We start from the raw sequence: 20,755 nt of genomic DNA, 5'->3' as shown, positions 1-20,755 counted from the left end.
CCAGCTCCAGGTTATGCAGTCCCATCCTCCCAGTTTGCTCTCCTCAATTCTCTGTTGTTTACACTTTTAGAGCCTGAAGCTGCAATGGTGTCCTTGGTTCTGGGGCTGGAAAAGGATTGTTTTGTCTGACTAAACTGTGAGGAGAGCTCACTGACACGCTATATGAAATTTAGAGCTATATACTAATGCAGTACAGAATCTGGAAAATATGAAAGCTAAAACTTAAGGCATCAGCCAAATTCCCTAAACACAGTTTTGTGCTTTCTTATAGCCCACCTGTTTTTCAGTCACACATTACACTTGCCATCATTATTTGGAAAAACAATTATATCAACGTTATTTGTGGGTTCTTCCCCTTTCTTCCACCTCTGACCCTCTCTCAATCCTCTGGTCCTTGTTTTCCCTAGTGCTTTTGCCCTTCTTTCCTTTCTGGGCACACCCACACAGGTTTCATTCCATGCCTTGGAATGGGCTCAAATGATCACAATGGGGCTGATAACAGCAGGAGCAGCATCCTCAGCAGGTGTCAGTTCACTGCCCTGGGGATCAGTTCATGCCTTCCTTCCACGTACAGATCCAGCCTGGCACAATTACACCACACTCCTGCTAAAAGTATCACCTCTATCCAGGCTGCTTGCAGGGCTGGAGATCTATAGAGGAAGAGGAAAAATCACCTACTTTGTTATTGTTCAAAACTGTTTCACGTCCCTCTCCTGCTGCAAAAACTCAGCTCAGTGCAGGAAGAAGGAATTTCCTGAAACCGATGCTGGTGCTGAGGCCCTGAAGGATGGATGGAACTCCAGGTATCAAATATCAGACCTGCACACACAGCTGCTTTTACCCAGGGAGTGAGTTTGGCAATTGCAGGAATATTTCTGTTAATATAAGCCTTAGGTCATACCACAGGGTTTTTATGCTTTCGACTTAATATCCAACTTCAGCTGGGGCATGTAAACACCAGATCTACGGATTCCAGCAGAACCTATGCGGCTCTCAAGATCTGGCCCTTCAGCTTTGAGTCCTTTCCATTTTGAGACTATTCATCCCACTACTGGCACTTGGCACAGGCCCTGCTGTGCCTGTGACTGCAGTGGAGCTGCCTCCACCCTCCTGGGACAGGGATTTTCCTTTTTCAGCCCAGAGACAGCACTCAGAGCGCCTGGAGGACGGGCCCTGTGGGTGCCCACCGGGCAGATGTGGGGCTCTGGGGCTGTCCCTCAGCAGATCCCGGGTGCCATCCTTGGTCCCAGCTTTGCCCGGGTGTTTCACTGCTGCCTTTCCCCGGGCTCAGTGCGCGGAGCCGGGACAGGGAGAGCTCTCACTGAGAACCCCGTGGGTGCGAGGCCATGAGCGGCCCCCCGTCCCTCAGGGCTCCTTCCCAGGGCAGCAGCCGCTGACTCTGGGCTCCCCAGGCTGAGCTCGGAGACCTTGACCAACACCCGGGGGTGGACAGTGCTGAGCCCCCTGCCCTTCAGCCGCTGGCTCCGGACAGAACGATCCCAGTCCGGGACAGAGCGCTCCCCGGCCCGCCCACAGCGATCCCGGCCTGAAGCGGAGCCTAAGGAGGAAGGCGCTGACCTTCGTTGGCGGGAAGACTAAACTCCGCCCCCTTCCCGCCCTTTGTTACGAATCAGCCAATAGTTCGCGCAAGGTGGTGACAGACATTTCTGTCACCCAATAGTCCATGGGCGAGCGCACGCCACGCCAATGAGCACAGAGCAGGGAGCCGAGCGCCCCGCCCCTCAATTTATAAAAGGTGAGCCCGGTAAGAGCCGCCGCTATTGCGGTGCTGCCCAGACACGTTGCGCGTCTGTCCCGGCGCTCCTGAGCCATGGTGAGTGGGGCGAGGGCCCGGCGGGGCAGGCGTAGCCCGGCGCAGCTCCGCGAGCTGCAGCGGTAAGGGGGGGTACGGGATAGGCGGCGGGAGGGCCTCGCCGGGCCGTGGGGGGCAGTGGGTCTCGCTGCCCCGAGCCGTGTCTCGTCCCGCGCCCTGTCGCTCCCGCCGTCTCGTCCCAAAATGGTGGCGGGCTCGCTGAGAACATGGCGGCCCCCAGGACCCTCAGCCCCGGCCGGCTCAAGGGCTGCAGCTCCGTCCCGGGCACCGTCAGCCGCCGGGGCCGTCTGTCCGTGCGGGCCCCGGGGCGCCCTGCCCGCAGAGCCGCCGGGTTCCTGCGGCGTGTGAGGCCGGGGCAGCTCCGCGCGGTGTGCGCGACCCGCGGGGCCGCAGGGAGGGAGGCAGGGAGGAGCCCGGCCCACCGGCCTGGGAGGTGCCGAGGTGTCGCTCCCCCGCTCCTGCCCCGCGGCTGTCGGGAGGCTGGGCTGATGGGGAGAGTTCCTGACGGACTTTGTGAGATGGGTGGGCGATAATGAGCTGGGGAGTTGAGTCACCTTGAAGGGCAGTCTGAGAGGTGTGACGGGGCTGGGATATCTCTCAGGACAGGGTTCAGGTGCTGAGCTGGGCAGCACGGCTGGAGGCTGGGATGGGCGTTCGACTCTTCCCCGTGGGGGCGTTGCCTTCCTACAGCTCTGGAAAGAGATTGTCAGAAGGTTACATGGATTTACAAATGTAGCAAGACTGCTACTGTAGGCTTGCGAATGTATGGGAAATACTTGTTGAGCTGAAAATTATTCTAAGTTAGAGTGTTGGTGGGATGTGTTGAGGTTCTTGCTCTTACCCTTCCCTTGGGGGCTGTTTATTGTCACGGTTTTCAAATAAAGTCAAATCAAGAGTATGACTACAGCCCCTGGTCTCTGCAAAGGATGCAGGTTCCCTGGAGTCCCATCCCAGGGAAACAGCGTTCCTCCATGTGCTGTGCTGATAAGTTTGGTCGGAGCTGGCACAGCCATTCTCAGGAAGCTTGGCTTTCCATCAGCCTCACACAAGAGCAGCTGGACCTTGAGCACCCTGCTGGGGAGTGCAGAGGACCCAGAGCCTGATCCAGCAGTGCCATGGAAGAGCTGGGGGGCTGCAGCCCAGCAGTGAGTGCAGCAAGGGGCTGAGTCTGCAGCTGCTGGAAGGGCAGTGACAGGACAGGCCAGTGCCCTTCAGCTGGAGCACATCCTTTAGGAAAGGAAACTGGGACTGGGCTGGAGAAATTCTGCCAGAAACTTTGTGTGCTTGCAAATAATGTATATAAGTGTGGGGAAAGCATTTAGTGTTAGTTAAGTAAATAAGAGGATTCTGTAGTGGCTTGAATACAGAATTTACCAGCGCTGTCTGTATACATTTAATCCTTATTCTGAAGCTCATCAGTGATGTGTGAAGGCCCTGATCTATAATGAGTGTGGTGGTTCCCTTGCTTGTCATTCCAGCTTGGAGCTGGTGCTTTTGGAATAAAATCTGGGCCTTGTTCTTCAGGATTATTGGTTCTGTGAAAAGGCCATGCAGCACAAAATGGGCAGAGAATCTGTTAGTGTCTGACAAAGGTTTGTGCTTCACTGAATAGCCACATACTACTTAAAAGTACTTAGCAGAGTTGTAGGAAAGCAGTTGAAAGCACTCTCAAAGCAGGACTCACAGTAGCACCAGGCCAGGCTTTATCACTGACCTTGTCTAGCCAAGTTTTGAAAGCCTCCAAGGATGGAAATCCCCTCCCACTTCTGTAGTGACCTGTTCCAGGGCCGCACCATTCCACTGGGGAGGCTTTTCCTAACACAAACCTGAGCCTTGCATCAACCTCTGAGAATCTGGCCTGAGCCACCTGCAGAGCAGAGGGAGCCTTCTCCTGTGCTGCCCACGTGTCTACTTTTGCTCCCTGGCACGTGGCTTGCCCTTCTGAGGACAAGAGCACCCTGTGGGACATTCAGGCTGGTTTCTGTGGGAACCTTCTGGATCTTTGCAGCAGGGCTCCCTCTCAGTTACTGCTGTTTGTGCAGGGAGTCATTGCCCAATGTGTTGAACTTTGTATTTTGTCCAAGTAAACATGCCACGTTTAATGTGGCACCTGTAGCACCTGCTCTGTGGCTGTGTTGCCAAGCTGTGCATTCAGAGTTGGAAGGGACCCACAAAGGCCATTGAGTCCAGCTCCTGGCCCTGCACAGGACACCCCCAGGAATCCCAGAACTCTTTGTGTTGAGTTCTGTCAGCCCTGGGGTTGTGACCTTGGGAGCCTGTTCCATTGTCTTGTCACCCTCTGGGGGAAGGATGTTTTCCTCATATCCAGGCAAACCTCCCCTGACACAGCTTCCCTTGAGTCCTGTCACTGATCACAAAAGCACCCTCTGCTTCCTCTTGTGAGGAACTCTAGATCATGATCAAATCTCCCCTCTTCTCCTGGCTAACCAAGCCAATGGCCTCAGCTGCTCCACATACCCTTCTTTACCCCCTCCATCTGTGGTGTGCTGTAGTCCTTACACACCTTTCAGTGACCTTTCCCAGCTGCTTGGGGGTTTCTCTAGCAAGGCTTAGGTCACTGGTAGGACCTCAGACAGGTGAGGATCCAGGCTGACGTGGTGGTCTCTGTTTTCCTGTCCCTGCAGAAAAGTTTCAGGCTGTCCTGCTCTCCCAAAGGGATGTTCCCTGAGTCATTGCCATGGTCTCTGTGGCCCTGCAGCTGGCTTTCCTGTCACCTCTTTGACACTGTGCAGGTTGGCTGTGTGTTCTCTGCCATGGCAGCACTGACCAAGCTCTGCTTCAGCCTGGAGGGTGGTGGTGTAATGGCTTTGGAGAGGAGAAGGGTGGCAGCAGCTCTGAGTGATGCAGCTGGCAGAGAGGATGTGAGCTGGACACCTGAATGTACAGCTTGGATGGAAGGGAGCTTAAAAACAGTTCAGTACTGTGCTTGAGAACAGGTGATTTTTTTTTTGACAAATACAAATTTTAATTTCACGGGATTCCCAATGAGTTTGAAAGGACTGTGCTCCTGCTTTTCTGCATGGACTATGGATGTGGACTAGGCAGTTCCAGGTCATAGAATCACAGACTGGTTTGTGTTGGAAGGGACCTTAAAGACCATCCAGTTTCATCTCTTCCACCAGACCAGGTTTCTTCAAGCCCCATCCAGTTTGGTCTTGAACACTTCCAGGGATGGGGCAGCCACAGCTTCTCTGGGCAGCCTGTGCCACCCTCACAGGGAAGAATTTTATCCTAATATCTAATCTAACCCTATCATCCTGCATTTTAAGGCCATTTCCATTTGTCCTAACTCCCTCTCCAGCTCTCCTGGAGTCCCTTTAGGCACTGGAAGGGGCTTTAAAGTCTCCCTGGAACCTTCTCCAGGTGAACATTCCCAGCTCTCCCAGAGGGGCTCCAGGCCTTGGAGCAGCTCTGTGGCCTCCTCTGGGCTCTCTCCAGCAGCTCCAGGGCCTTCCTGTGCTGGGCCCCAGGGCTGGGGCAGCTCTGCAGGTGGGGTCTCACCTGAGCAGGGCACAGGGGCAGAATCCCCCCCTGCCCTGCTGCCCCCCTGGGGGATCAGCCCAGCACAGGGGGGTTCTGGGCTGCCAGAGCCTGGGGCTGGGGCTGAGCTTCTCATCCACCAACACCCCCATGTCCTTCTCCCCAGGGCTGCTCTCTGCCCATTTTCTGCCTGGCCTGTACTTGTGCCTGAAAGTACTCCTGCTTATCCTGGAATTCCAGGGAAGCAAATTGTCCCATCCAGTCATAGGGTCTGAGCATAGTTTTGGGCAACAGTCACATCAAACTGAAGTCTATGTAGGCTCTTCTAGATTGTGCTTTACTGACATTCAAAACTAGATGTTGAATATAAAATGCCACAGATGGACCAGGAGTTTGGAGATGTTTCTATTATGGTTTGGCTTTTACCACTTGAAGTCCTGTACTGCAATATTAAAGAAACTGGGTTGATACTCTGGACATCAGAGGGAACTTGGGAATCCATACATGGGTAGGAACAGATTATTTTGCTGCCATGAACTATTTTCTACATGGCTTTTATGAGGTAGTTTCAGCTGGTGTTGAGGAGTTCAGTACCTTGTGTACAGCAGTGTGTTGAAGCCTGATGGGTCTGTATCTATGGAGGGTTGTGAAGGGGTTTGTTAGGCGAAGCCTTTCCTACTGAGTGACAAAGTTTCCTCGAGGGGTCTGGAGAATATGTTTTTGGTTTTGTGTACATTAAATGAAGTGCTTCCGGGTCCTGGGAGGATTTTGCTGCCTCTGTGGCTGGGGTCTGTGTGTTGCTGTTCTGGACACTTAGGCCAATGAGAGGTGTGATCATCAGCTTTTCTGAATATTCGGTTTGGTATGAAGAGAGAAATTGGCTGAAGAACTTGAAAGAGTTGATCAGACTCTTCCTGTCTGATTGAAGAATAACGAAGAGGAATGAGCTTGTAAAAATGATAATGTCCGAAAGGGTTTTTCTGGGTGGAGCTGATGCTGTCTCAAAGGGGCTTTTGTGTCCTGTTGTGTTTCGTGCCAAATGCCCCCAACACCGAGACAATAAGGCCAATGTTTTAATGGCTTTGCGGGCTGGCAGTCCCCCCGGGCGTGCTGATCCTTTGCTGAACAAGGGCAGTCGTGTTTGTGCTGAGCGATGCGTTCTGTCCCTGTCCCGCAGCGCGAGTGCATCTCCATCCACGTCGGGCAGGCGGGCGTGCAGATCGGCAATGCCTGCTGGGAGCTCTACTGCCTGGAGCACGGCATCCAGCCCGACGGCAACATGCCCAGCGACAAGAGCATCGGCGGCGGGGACGACTCCTTCAACACCTTCTTCAGCGAGACAGGGGCGGGGAAACACGTCCCACGTGCTGTCTTTGTGGACCTCGAACCTGCAGTCATAGGTAACAGTGACAGTGCAAGGTGTTATTAATGAGAAGCTTGACTAGGCCAATATTTAAGCATCAATCAATTTATTAATTAATATGGTAAAGTATGAGCAATACAGTGCTGTGTACAGTGGGGGAAGTTTTCCCTCCAACTGCACACCGATAGTTGAGGTTCACAGGTATTTATAGGGGTACTCATCAGCTTTCTCAAGAGTTTCTATTCCCAATTTTTACGTCTGTCACAATTCTACACCTATTGTGATTTAGTTTTTCTCAGCATGTATCCCAAAAGGAGTATCCCCAGATGGTGGTGGTCAAGTTTCTGAAAGAAGGAAGAAGAATCCCATCTGGTGAGGTCCAGCTCTCCAGATGTGGGTCCACCTTTTGATTGCAAGGACTATAAATCCCATGATAGTGATGTCCAGCTTCCCTTGATCAAAACTATTAATCCTTGAGTTGATGTTCATCTTCCTTTCTCAAGCTGCTTTTCACTGTTTTGTTAAGGCATGAGATAAGCATGTTTCCTTTATATATATTCCAGAGCTATAGTTTCAAGGATACAAGCAATATTCTAAAATTATACTTCAAAAGGTTATTATTACGAAACTGTTTAAGGCTTAGCTACAAGCAGAAAGTTCCTGTCAAAGAGCAACATCCTTAAAGCTTTAATTCAAATGCTCCTAAATCAACTTAAGGCTTATAAAGGTTAATTGCAAACAAAGGATAGGTTCAAAGGCCTTCTTCCATGCTTTACTTTCCTCAGTTATTATTAGAATTCATCTTTATAACTGTCCCATGGTCGGTTTCCACACATAGCACAATCACAAATACATTGCCTGTATGTACCTGACACGAAACACAGCTTTGTATTTCACAAGAGCACTGGAGAATATTGCCACGTGTTATTGCCACATAAATACTTTAGACTATTGGTTTTGGCTAAGGGATCCATCCCTCTAGTCCTGAAAAATGCTTTGGGGCTTTAAATTTTTAGTGTATGAAGCTTGCCTACACCTTCCTAGTGGTGGAAAATACTTGACTTTATTTTCATTGAGACTGGCAAATGTGCTCTGTGGAGCTTTCGAGAATTTCTGCGGTACCTTCTGCCAGGCTGTGGAGTTAAATGGGTCTCATGAACACACTTCATGGTTTTGCTATGCAAGGAGCAGTTACAGCCCCTTGTAACAGTATGGCATAAAGTGTGCTGCAGTCAGTAGAACCTCTTTAAGAGACACAATAGATATCATTAGGAAGATTCCTTATTGTACACAGGAATGATTGCTGTAGTTTCCCAAAGCAATCTGTGGAAGCTGAACAGTGCTTGCAGAAATGAGTCCCCATAGCTGGCCTAAATTCAGAGATTTCTGAACATGTACTTCAGCTTCCTGTTGCCTTGTCTTTGAGAAACAGTCTACTCCTGAAAATGTGTTCTGTTCCAAGCTCTGGCAACACCATCTCATGGTGTTCAGGTGTGATCCCATGCATCAGCTACTGACCAATCCTCCATCCTGGGGGAGTACATGCACTGTCAGCTCAATGTGAGCTCCTGTTTTCACAAGACCTTCATCCCTTGTGTCAGGAATCCTGGTTTTCCTCTCACCAGTGTGTGCCAGAAGTAATTCTTCTGGAGCTGATTTTTGGCTATCTTGCCTTAAGTGGTGATTTGGGGCTGTTATAGCAGAGATCTGTGTTGCCTGTGCTTATGCAGTTGCTGTGTTTTATATTTCTGCAATACAGAGTTGGGGAAATGCGTGACTGTGGCCACTCCTCTGTACCCAAACCATGGCTGTTCTGTAACTTCTGTTCAGTGTAACACACCAGACCCCTTCTTGTGGCTAACACAGCAGATGAACCTCTCAGGGGAGCAGAAGGCTGTGTGGCTGTTTGAGGGTGGGCGTGCTGGGCTATAACTTTGAAATGAGCCCAGGCACCCTTGGCCATACACTGATGTTCCCAGGAGCTGTTGCAGGTCTGGCTTTGTGCTTTTGTGATCCCTGTGGCTGTTGCCTCCTCTGCACTGGCCAGGTGGTGGCTCTGAGCAACCAGGAACAGCTCAGAAATGAGATGAGACAGGTGGCAAAACAGGGCACAGGAGCTGGTGAGTCTTGGAACAAATGCCAAAAAGTAGTGAGTGTTCCAGTGCTTGTTGGTGATGCAGGTGTAGTGTGGGGAGATGGGCAAGACTGGTAATAGTCAAAGTTAGGGCTTTTTGTTAAAAGTTACATCATGTGCCTTTCTGGGAAATAGCTGTTATTCCTCCCTGGCTAATGTGGAAATTACTGCCCCAGTTTTCTGGGCAGGGCTCACGAGTCCCCATTCATGCAGCAAGTCCCTATGCGCTGAATTTATGAAAAACCCATCTTTGTGCATGCAGCAGCTTGTGCAGCTGCCACTTGTGTGCACAGGGATTTCTGTCCTTCCAGATCAGTGCTGGTCTTGCAGAAAGCAGCAGGATGGTGGATATGCACCACCTCTGTGAATGTGGTGGTAAAATACCATCAAACTTTCCACCACAAAATAGGGCAGTGACATCTGGGAATTCAACACAAGTGTCTTTAGCAGTCTACCCCAGCTAGACTTGAAAACATGAAGGATAGCATGTCTGGGGCAAGCTGGTTTAGCTGTCCCCTCGCCCCAGTCCTTTGTTCCAGGCACACTTTTGTAGTCCAGTGGCTGATCCTCTGAACTCTACAAGTTTTGTTACTTCCCAAGGACCATCCTGGCTCGTGCTACCCCTGTCTGCATAGGATAAAGAACCATTTTATTTTGGTTCTGTATTTTTCGCTTATTACCCATATTTGTCCCTTGTAATGTGGAGTGGTATTGTAGGAAGTCTTAGGGTATTTGGATGGTAAATTTTTCCAAATTGTTTTTATTTTGATGCAGTCTTAGAAATACTTTAGGCTGTTGGATTGCAGACTGGAGTGGGAGCTGCTCAGCCTAAACTGGTTTAAATGCTAACTATATTTTTATGTCTTAAGTTTTACTTTTCTTTGTGTTGCTTGTTCTATTTCAGATTAATGAATACATGCAAGCAGGCAACTTCAGCTGTAGTTAATAAAGTTCCCTGCTGTACACCTGACTTAAATTAAAGAATGCAATACTGCAATAGCACACAAGAGTGGTTTGAGCTAAACCAGAGACAAAGCTCTGCTGAGTGTCTTTGTACCTTTCTGGTAGGACAGAGCTTTAGTCTGCTGGATTTAAGTGCATATTTTTGGGAAACTAGTGGCTCTAAATCAGCCTCCAAATGTGTAACTGCTGGGGGATATGTGTGCTACAGCTTACAGCTCAGGGGTTAGTTAATTACTCCAAGAGCATCTCCATCTCTTTTGAACCCTTCTCTACCTTTGGCAGAAAGTACAGTGAAGAGAAAGGAACATGTAAGCAGAGTTGGCTCTGCTTGCCCACAGAAGCTGGGGTCAAGCAGAATCCTGGTGGGATTGGGAAGTGAAGGGGAAAAATGGGATTTCAGCAGCTGGGCTGCAAAATGAGCCTTAAGTTGTCTTAAACTGGAAAAATGGTTCTGCTATAGTCCAGTTTTTAATTGCTCTGACAGGTCAAAATTCTAAAATTTGGTGTAAAATAGAGCAGTTTCCTAAGCAATAACTTAATTTTTCTTAGTTATTCAGCATTTAGGCTTTAGGAAGTCACCTACTGATTGGTAGTTGCTTTTTATCTCTGCAGGTTTAAGTACATTATTCTGGACAACCCTAGAAGTTTGAAAAAGCTGGTCTATATAGAACATTTACTTAAAATATTTATATATTATATAATAATATGTATCTTGTCTCTCCCCAGATGAAGTTAGGAATGGGACATACCGACAGCTCTTCCATCCTGAGCAGCTGATATCTGGGAAAGAAGATGCTGCAAACAACTATGCTCGAGGTCACTACACAGTGGGGAAAGAGATCATTGATCTGGTTCTAGAGCGCATCAGGAAGCTGGTAAGACTCCACTGACGGCTCTGAAACATCTGTTTTACAGCATTTGGAAATGAGGTTATCAAATACATAAACTGTGCTTTAATTTCTTTGTGGTATGAGAATCTGTGGACTTAGTCTGCATCTGCTTTTATTCTTAGCCAGCTGAAAATGGCTGGATTTTTCCTGTCAGATATGGCTTTCAAGTGGCCTAAAATGCTGATGAGGCATCTAAAACTTCATATATAGTTTCATGTTTAGAAAGTCAGAACCAAAAGTTACGATTTGCATAGTTCCTGCTGGAGAAGGATTGGTCTGTGGCTGTGGCTCTTTCAAGGAATTTTAAATAGAAGTGGTTTGGACTATTATTTGCATTTCCTGCTGTTATGATTTCTGGATTAATTTTATGGTAATAACAGTAGAAAAGGAATAAATCTCAGTAAGTTGGGATGTTTCAGCTTCCCCAGTTCTTCAGTCATGTGGCAAACTTATGAAGGGGGCAGTTTAGGAGGTTCGGGTTCCCTATTTAGGGCTGCTAAGCATGTCCATTGCCCAATTTGTGTCACAAAGGTAGGAATTCTCATTGCACAAATTCCAGGTGCTTTGATATGGAATGCTAACTGTGTCTTAGTATAAAGTGCACCTTTTGCAGATTACAGCTGGAATTATTCTCAGTGCTTGACTGCCACAGTCTCTAATTAAAGCAATGATAAACTTGCAGCAGGCTTTACTTTGACCTGAAAAACAGTCATGATTTCTTTGTACAAGCTGTTGGCAGTCCCTGTTAGTCCTGGGAGCTGAGCATCATGTGGCACCTCTTTGTGAGGACAGGGCTGTCTAGTTTTGTCTCCTGAGTGGAGTGAATGGGACTGGCACTGTAATAGGCTGTGACAGCTCACTTCCCCCAGCGGAGATACACACTTGGCACTTGTGCAGCATTGCAACAGTAGCTCTGGGATGGGGGATTGCTCCATTTTTGTGCAGATAGAGAATACCAAGTAACTGTAAGGGATAGATAGTATGTAGGTCTTTGAGTATTCCTGCTTTTCTTGCTCATTGTTAGTGGCCTCAGCTGAGAATTGGGGATAGAAGGAATTTTAAGCTAGCGATTTGAAGTGGTCAGCGTCCAATGCGTACGGGGTTTAAACCAGCCCAGAATATTGCTTTTCCTGGGACACCTCCTTGACTCTTGGCGGATAAATTCTGTATTTCTGAAGCTTAAACAGTTGGTATTTGTCAGAATTCAGAGCTGTCTTTCTTGAGGTTGACTGAGGATTCTTAATGCACACAATGTCTTGAACACCTGTATTTTCTCTTTCAGTCAGATCAGTGCACTGGCTTGCAGGGCTTCCTGATTTTCCACAGCTTTGGGGGAGGAACTGGATCTGGTTTCACCTCTCTGCTGATGGAGCGCCTCTCAGTTGACTATGGGAAAAAATCCAAGCTGGAATTCGCCATCTACCCTGCACCTCAGGTCTCGACAGCTGTTGTGGAGCCCTACAACTCCATCCTGACCACCCACACCACGCTGGAGCACTCTGACTGTGCCTTCATGGTTGACAATGAGGCCATTTATGACATTTGCCGTAGGAACCTGGACATTGAACGCCCAACCTACACTAACCTCAATCGCCTCATCGGTCAGATAGTGTCTTCCATTACTGCTTCCCTTAGGTTCGATGGTGCCTTAAACGTGGATCTTACGGAGTTCCAGACTAACCTGGTGCCTTACCCTCGCATCCACTTCCCGCTGGTGACCTACTCCCCGATCATTTCTGCAGAGAAGGCGTACCACGAGCAGCTCTCTGTGGCTGAGATCACCAACGCCTGCTTCGAGCCCTCCAACCAGATGGTGAAGTGTGACCCTCGGCACGGCAAGTACATGGCGTGCTGCATGCTGTACCGTGGGGACGTGGTGCCCAAGGACGTCAACGCCGCCATTGCCGCCATCAAGACCAAGCGCACCATCCAGTTTGTGGACTGGTGTCCTACTGGATTTAAGGCAAGTCTCAGTTCCACTGTGATTTCTTAGATTTCTCATTCACTATCCTGGGTGGTGGGTGCTGTTTTGTTGCAATGTGGCAGGGTGGTAGAAATGCTGCCAGTAATAATTTTCTTCATAGTTATGCCAGTTATAATCGGAGGGTTCAGAAACTGGCTAGTTCCTCTAATAATTGGAGCCCAAGACATAGCATTCCCACGAATAAACAACACAGGCTTCTGACTACTCTTCTTCAAAGTGTCTCCTTCAGAAGCTGGTCAGAGTAAGGCCACAAGAGCAGCCATTTCAAGTCCATGCACACACACACCACAGGTAGCTCAGCAGAGGACAGACAGGAAGGGTCTTTGTATGATGTATTCCAGTGAAGGTTTATTGCATCCACCACACCAAAGGGATCAGGGACAAAGACACAAACATGTGTTGTGCACAGGCTTAGTGTGGGGTCAGTGGCAATGACCTGAGGGCACAGGGCAGGGCAAAGGGCAGCAACCTGTAGGGGGATGAGGGATGAACAGTTGGGGTTGGCAGGGTCAACTGGCCCATGGGGGAAGCAATCTAATGTAGATTAGCAATAGTGCTGCACAGCACCATGGGGGAAGTCCTCTCTCTCAGCCTAGGTGGGGAAAACTCTAGTATGTTCCCACAATGGAGAGTGTTTGCTCTGAGCTGTTCTGTAGGTACCTGGTTTGTATTCTCAAGATGTGGAGATTTAGGTTCTCATGGAGGGCTGTTTTGTGAGTGACACATTTTAATCAACTCCTGTTGTCTGACTTTAATTATTGTCATTGTCAAACACCACTGAGAAACTCATGGTCTCTTCCACATCTCCTGTAGGTTGGCATCAATTACCAGCCCCCCACAGTGGTTCCTGGGGGTGACCTGGCCAAAGTCCAGCGGGCAGTCTGCATGCTGAGCAATACCACAGCCATTGCTGAGGCCTGGGCTCGCCTGGACCACAAGTTTGACCTGATGTATGCCAAACGTGCCTTTGTTCACTGGTATGTTGGAGAAGGGATGGAGGAGGGGGAGTTCTCAGAGGCTCGGGAAGATTTGGCTGCACTTGAGAAAGATTATGAAGAAGTGGGCACAGACTCGATGGATGGAGAAGATGAAGGAGAAGAATATTAAATCCAACAGTGAATTGCAAGTCTTTGCCATTTTACTGCCTCTTTAGTAGCAATGTAAATCATGTCAGCTGATTGGAATAAACTTCTTTAATCAAGAACTTTGGTAGTGTCCAAACACTATGTACACTCATTAACTACATGCAGTCAGCAGTCCAAGAGATGGAATTCCTTTCTGAAGAAGGTAGCTGAATAAAATAACCATGCTATGGTTCAGTCAGCTCTTGTCCTTAAGGCATTGCTATTTGAAGAGCTATTAGTGCCCAGAACATGAGACTAGAATGAGCTGGAGCTTTTTCTGGAAGGTGTTAGGTATATTTTTTCCAAGACTCTAGAGCTGGTGTCACAAGAGGCAAAAGGAGCTGTGTTATCCATAAAAGATGCAAGACCTTCAAAACTGAGGGATGTTTGGGTTAGTTGTCTCCTGTTCTTAGAGAGGGCCAGTAACCTAGAGATGCAGTAACCTGGATGGGGAGGAGATGTCCAGGAAGGTTGTGCCATAGCATGATGGACCTGCCACTGTAGCCAGAGCCTGAGCAGTGGTTGCCCTTATGTTGCTGTGCCCTCCCACAGAAGGAACTGCAGTCCCTGTCTGCAGGTCTCTAGACTCAGATTTCTCCTGAAGCTGTCTGGAGAAAAATTTGTGGGTTAACTGGCCATAGTTAAACATCTTAGTTTTCCCTAGAACCAAGTCTTTTGCAGAAGTAATTATTCCATGGGTTCAGATATGAATGCTGCCATCCTTCTGTGTAAGCTGATGGAACAAGAGAGGATTTGGCTAATCAGGTTTATCTTCAGATGTGAACAGCCTCTGTCTGAGACCTTCTGCATCGACTGAGTGGGGGCCTGGGCACACAGTGAACCACAAACCAAATAACTTCATTGTTGTAGAGCTGGATGACTGAGCAATCTCCCCCATAGCAATGCCAAAGGTGGAATAGTTAAATCTTAAGATGATGATTGAATACTGAATGTGATTACAGGATACCAAAGTCTGACTCCAAGATGAGATTTGGGCTGGAGAATTTTCCCCATCCAATTTCAAACTTACTCATATTCCTTCTGATTTAATAGCAGAGTGTGATTCAGGCCAAGCCTTGAAATCTGTTAGTTGCAGATGTGAACACCTGCTTGGCAGGAGTCTCAGCTGAATTATGCAAGATCCTGAACTCCTTTCTGCATGGAAGCTTCAGTGCTCAGGTAATGCTGCAGTATCTGACATCCCCTCACAAAGTGGGGTCCTTTTCCTGGTCCCAGTTGGCTGCACTTGTTCTAGGTGGGGGTGTCACCTGTAATTCAGAGTAACAGGCTGCTGCTATTGATAGAAGGTCCCAAAACAACCTGGTCTGTGAGAGCTGACCTGGAATTGCTTTGGCTCCTCTTTTCCTGGATCACTGGTTTTTTTTTTAGCCATTGTGTTGACTCAATCTGATTTGGAGCTGGAAGTTACCAGTTTTACAAAGATGGGGAGAGCAGTCTTAGTGCTTTATCACCTCCATGGCTGTGTCAGACAGTCGGCCCTGCTGCTGTGCAGGATGTGTGGCAATCACACCTCCTGCCATTCAGCACAGCGAAGTGTGGCCAGTGTTTCAGTGAGTTTCTCATTTGTTTTTCCTTGTGGTTTTATGTTCCAGGGTAGACATAACCGTCATGAATTTGAAGTCCTGTTGATTAACATATTTTCCTTCTTACTGGTTGATTGAGCAAATTGGTTGGGCCCAGGGACAGACACAATTCATTCCAGTCAGAAGGACTCCATGTTGGCAATCATTCAGGTTTTAATGGGATGGCAGTTCCCGGAGAGAAACATGCACAGGGCTGTTTGGTGCCGTGCAAGTGTCAGGTTTTCACCCTGAACATCCTGCATTGCCAGCAGATCATGGAGAGTGCTCTGTGCCACAAGTGCAGCACCATGATTTCCTTTGGAAGTTAATTGTGTTGGAGCTGTGGGTTTCTGACCTGGCCTTTAGTGGGATCTTTTAGCAGTGATTTGGCTTTTCTGTGAGGAATTTCATTGAAGCCTGGCCTACTCTCTCCTGCAAATAGTGTCTGGTTTTTACTGCATTGTGGATTACTTGTGTAGAGGCCACTTCTCTGCAGTGGGAGTTGGCTCATGCTGTGTCTGTTTGATGCAGGTGTGTACAGTGCTGAGGCTGTGCAGGGCACTCAGCAGCCATGTAAAATCCTGGTGCACATGGAATGCTGAGCTCTGAAAACCTGGCAGTCTCGTTCTGTGTAGGCATTAGATGAAAAGCATTATGCTTTTAATTTTTAAAAGTAACATGTAATGTTACTTAGAGAAGATCTAATCTGCAACATGATGGGTGGAAGGTTTCACAAGAGATACTCTGGCACCTGGTAGCCATGGGACTGCTGCTGAAAACACATTATACATTTTCAGCCTACATCATACTTGAAACTTCATCATATTAAGAAACCCTATTGCTTTAGCTAGTGGGCAGCTGCTCTCTGTGTAGGCATGTGCATGCTGAGCTAAGATAAGATAGGGTTTTTCTCAGATATGAAGCCAATTACAGCAGGAAAATCCTGCTAAAACTGCTCTTGCTTCAGTGAGCTGCAGAAACCCTTAAACATGTTCTAATTACTGACTCTATGGTTGGATTAGCAAATGTGTGGCTCATCTGCTTCCTGAAATGTAGAGGAGACCTTGCACTAAATTAAAATTTGAGTGTAATAGTGTGAACTTCTGAAACTTGCAGAGGTTGATGTTAGCTGTCTCTTTAAGAAAATTGCTTGCTTGGCACTCTGAAAGCCTTTCTCTAATTCTGTACTTTAATTGTTGTTTTGTTTGATAAGAAGTGCCCATACTTGTGCTTTGCACAGTCATGTGCCTGTTTGCACTGGCAGAAGTGCAGGCATTATCTAGTGGTAACTAAATATATCTTTACCTGTGTGGTGACACAGCTTTCTCCAGTATTGAGATTGGCAATTAATAGCTCTCACCTGACAGAAAAACTTGTGTGAGTCATGAGGAGGAGGAGGAAATGAGTTGGAGCCGTGGCGGTCACTGTGAACTTTGTGGTAAATTCTGGTGTTATCTGTAAGATCTGTTCTAGGATAGCTCTGGTGCTCTTCCAGGAGAATACAATGCAGCAGAATTTGATTTCCACCCACTCTCCCCTCTGAAAAAGCAATCTAAATCCCCTTTAATGTGCTAATATCTATATTATGTATATAATTATGTACATTTCTAATTTCTATAGTAAGTATGCCCCAGTGTAATTGTGTGATGAAAGAGGTAACATAAGCCCACAGCTACACATGCCTCTACCTCCCTACTACAGACAAACTGATCTCAAGTAATATCAAAAAGAACTTTTGTGCCTCACATACTTAAAATTCTGTCTGATAGGCAAGGTTCACCCATTCACTCATTCCATTAATTTATGCCCACTTATAGGAGCATCTTTGCACAATATTTGGTTGTTTTGTCCCAGGCCTTCAGCCTTGCTAGGCCTGCTGGCATTCCTGTTGGCATCCTGCTCCACCCTGGCAAATTCCCCAAGAGAAGCCAGGCTGGCATGGTTCTGTAGTGACTCTGCTTTGCAGTGCAGTCCCTGTGAGCTCTGTCACAGCAGAGAGCTTGAGAGCTGCTGCTCTGTGCCCAGTGCCTCTGTTCTGCCAGATAAACCTTTGCAGCAGGCCATGGTTTCCTGTGTGTAGGAGATGCTGCACGGAAACAAAACTGCCATGGTCACTATTTATAGTGCAGAGCTATTTCAGTGCAAGGGGTGGGCTTTTCACTGGCTTTGCTGAAGTTTTGTGGCAACAAAAAGGAAGGGACCTTAAAGCTCTTCTCACTCCACCCTCTGACACGGACAGAGGCACCTTTCACCATCCCAAGGTGCTCCAAGCCCCCCCCTTTCACTAGCCCAGGTTGCTCCACAGCCCATCCAGCCTGGCCTTGGACACTTCAGGGATGGGCCAGCCACAGCTTCTCTTGGCACTCTGTGCCAGGGCCTGCCCACCCTCACAGAAGTACCTTTGAAGTCACATTTCTTTTATAACTCCAAAAAATTAAGGAAGAAAAATGAGTCTGGTACTAAATGTGAAGATGCCACATCCTGGGTAGGAGCTGTGAGCTGCTATGGCTGGGGAGATACAGAGTCTTCTGTCAGGAAAAAGATCCTGAATTAGGTGACTCCTGATCTTGCCTGTTTTGTCATGTTTATAAGGAATTACTTCAAATAAAAAAGTGTTTTCTTCTGAACTCCAAAAACAAGGACTGGGCTTATAAGTAAATTCAGCAGTAAAGAGCTGAAGTGCAATTTTCCATCACATTGCAGGACTCCCTGGAAGGGCTGTAGGGGTCTCTGTGTGTGTTGGGGAGGTGATAATGATTAATCCCTTGGCTCTATCTGGGTTTGAACCAGAAGGAGGACTAACAGTGTAACTTCAGGCTGTGCAGAGACTTTGATCTACAGATTTCTCCTAAAAGTTGGGCAAGTAGATTAAAGATGTGGAGTCACAACTGGCTGTTAATGGGGAGAGGAATGAGAGCATGATGAAATGGGAAAAATTACATTGCTCTGAAGGTTTTGTAGGTGTTGGCTGAGAAGGTGCTGAGAATACCAGGATATTAAATTATAAAAAAAGGGCAAGAGTCACATGAGGAGTGGTGCTGTGTGTGGAGCCTTTCAGTGAATTGAGCCAGTTAAACACTGGTCTCCATCTTTCTGCTGTCATGTCCCTCTTCCTTGGCTTTCTGCAGACCCTCCTTTGCATGGCCAGCTCCATGTGATATAAAATGTGTTGAGTTGTCTAAAGATATTCTTAGATCTTGAGATACTACCCTGTTTTCTCAGCCTTTCAGCCAACTTTCAGAGTGGCTTTCCCACTTTTTTCTGTAGCATTATTTTGTTTTCCCTGGTCTGTGTCAGGAGCTTTGGGTACTTGTGCACAAAAACTTAAATCCTTCTTTTCAAATGTTTGCTAGAAAACAATAGCTATAAATACTAAGTTTGAAGATCCAGAAAACATTCTGGAAACATTTAGGAATTACTTTTTTCTAATGCTGAGCAGTTAATTAGAAATTCAGAGAGACTGGGGAATTCTTAAGTGAATTACTCTTTATGAGAAAAAAAAGGAGGTGGATCTGAGTCCCTTTAAAATGAAGCATTGCAGCCCACTGGATGTGCTCATCTTGGCTCTAAGAACTATTCCAGGCTTCTGTGTGACACGAGTAAATGTGTGAGTGGTCTCTCAATTTTGGCTCAATATGTGCAGCTGTGATTTTGATACGTCAGCTGCAAAGCTGAGGGAGGAACAAGGGTTTAAAAAAAGTGGCAAGCACGTCCTGATCACAGGCAGGAATATTGAAATTCATTTTATAGGATTGAGACTGGAGATCAGATGTTGAGAGAAGTTGAAAAGAATGTTCCAGATGGCTTAGGTTTGTGTCCATGTGGGTCTGATCAGGGCTCCAGAAGGGCTGCCCCAGACATGTTGCCTGAGGCATTTCTGCCCCTGCAGCTCTGCTCCCCTCGGGAGGTGATGGGTGATGTTGAGCTGCCATCACCCTGTGCTGAGGGCCTGTTTGTGGCTTCCTCCTAAGCTGCAGCTCTTTCATCTCCAAATAGTTCTGGATTGAAGTGGTGAGAGGCTGTGCTGGGCTCTATCTGCAGACTTGTCTCTGCTCCTTACACACCAGGCAGCAAGTGCCTGTTGTTGTCAAGTCCAGAACTTGTGTTTGACTTCAGAAGGCTTAAACTAGGACAAATTCCTGTCTGAAATGGCTCAAACTTCTTGAGACTGAGCTCAGAAGGAGCTGGGAAAGGGGCTCAGCCTGGAGAGAAGGAGGCTCAGGGGGGACCTTCTGGCTCTGCACAACTCCTGACAGGAGGGGACAGCCAGGATGGGGTCAGGCTCTGCTCCCCGGGGACAAGGCACAGGACAAGAGGAAATGACCTTGAGTTGTACTGAGAAGATTGAGATTAAATGTTAGGGAAAATGTCTTCCCAAAAGGGAGGTCAAGCACTGGCACAGGCTGCCCAGTGCAGGGTGGACTCATCATCCCTGGAAGTGATGGTGACTCCACCACATCATTTTTTAAAAGTTTTTTCCAAAAAACTTGTAGATGTGGCACTTGGGACATGGTTTAGTGGTGAACATGGCAGTGCTGGGAGAATAGTTGGACTCTGGTTTTGTCCAGTCTCAATGTTTCTGTGATTTTTACTCTGCAGTTTTCATCTGTCCTTTCTCCAAGACAAGAACCTCTGAGGTTACTGGCTCTAAGTGTTCCAGTTCCTGTTTCAGAGGTGGCTGCTGTGAGGAACTTGTTGCGGGACTTCAAATTAGGGAGGAATTCCAAGCAGTGTTCTTCAAGAAGTCTGCAAAGACCTTCAGCATCTTTGTGTTGCTTTTCCTTTTGTTAGAGCTCTGTGGCTGCAACTGTCAAATGCATTTCATGCTCTTACCTCACCACCACTTGCAAAAGCTGCACTTCACTTGTTCTGCTGAGAGTGGGGATCTTTGTGGCTTTTCAGTTATTTCCAAACCCTGTTGTGTGTGGAGCCTGCCTTGGGTGGCTGCTGCTGGTGTGCAGTGTTCTCAAGAGATTGTGATGTCCCACATTGAGCCTGGTGCTGTCTTCTAGCAGTTCAGGACTTTATTCTGTGCAATTCTGCACAAGTTGCCACAGCAATGCCCTAAGCTGAGTTACTTTTCTTACATATGTATATATTATATATATACATGTATGTGTATATTTTATATCTTACCTGCTGGCTATCACTGTCCTTGTTGTCTCACACATGCAATCATGTTTTCACTCTTACACTGCCCTTGGCACTGAGCTTTGTGTTAAATTGGAAAAAAAAAATCCCTTCCTGCAAGAAGGGCCCAGTTTTCTTTTGCTGCCCCAAGCTCAGTGTAGCAGCAGCTGGGTGCTGGAGCAGGGAACTGGGGTACCAGGGCTTAGCTACAGCTGCTGTGGAACCACAGACTCCTCTGCTCCCTGCTGA

The 20,755-nt window shown here is 47.7% G+C and overlaps 1 protein-coding gene across 1 annotated transcript; it reads left to right on the top strand.

Annotated features, from left to right (window-relative positions):
• Positions 1-1,743: 1,743 nt before the first annotated feature.
• On the top strand, positions 1,744-13,871 carry LOC115913589 (tubulin alpha-8 chain). Its single transcript, XM_030965698.1, has 5 exons — positions 1,744-1,834; positions 6,513-6,735; positions 10,522-10,670; positions 11,968-12,648; positions 13,483-13,871. The coding sequence occupies exons 1-5, from the start codon at positions 1,832-1,834 to the stop codon at positions 13,774-13,776; spliced, it is 1,350 nt and encodes a 449-aa protein (XP_030821558.1). The 5' UTR covers positions 1,744-1,831; the 3' UTR covers positions 13,777-13,871.
• Positions 13,872-20,755: the final 6,884 nt, after the last annotated feature.

The sequence above is a fragment of the Camarhynchus parvulus genome, chromosome 26, assembly GCF_901933205.1.
Source record: "Camarhynchus parvulus chromosome 26, STF_HiC, whole genome shotgun sequence".
NCBI classification, from domain to species: domain Eukaryota; kingdom Metazoa; phylum Chordata; class Aves; order Passeriformes; family Thraupidae; genus Camarhynchus; species Camarhynchus parvulus.
The sequence above is the reverse complement of the archived record's forward strand: the minus strand, read 5'-3'. Positions and strand labels throughout refer to the sequence as shown.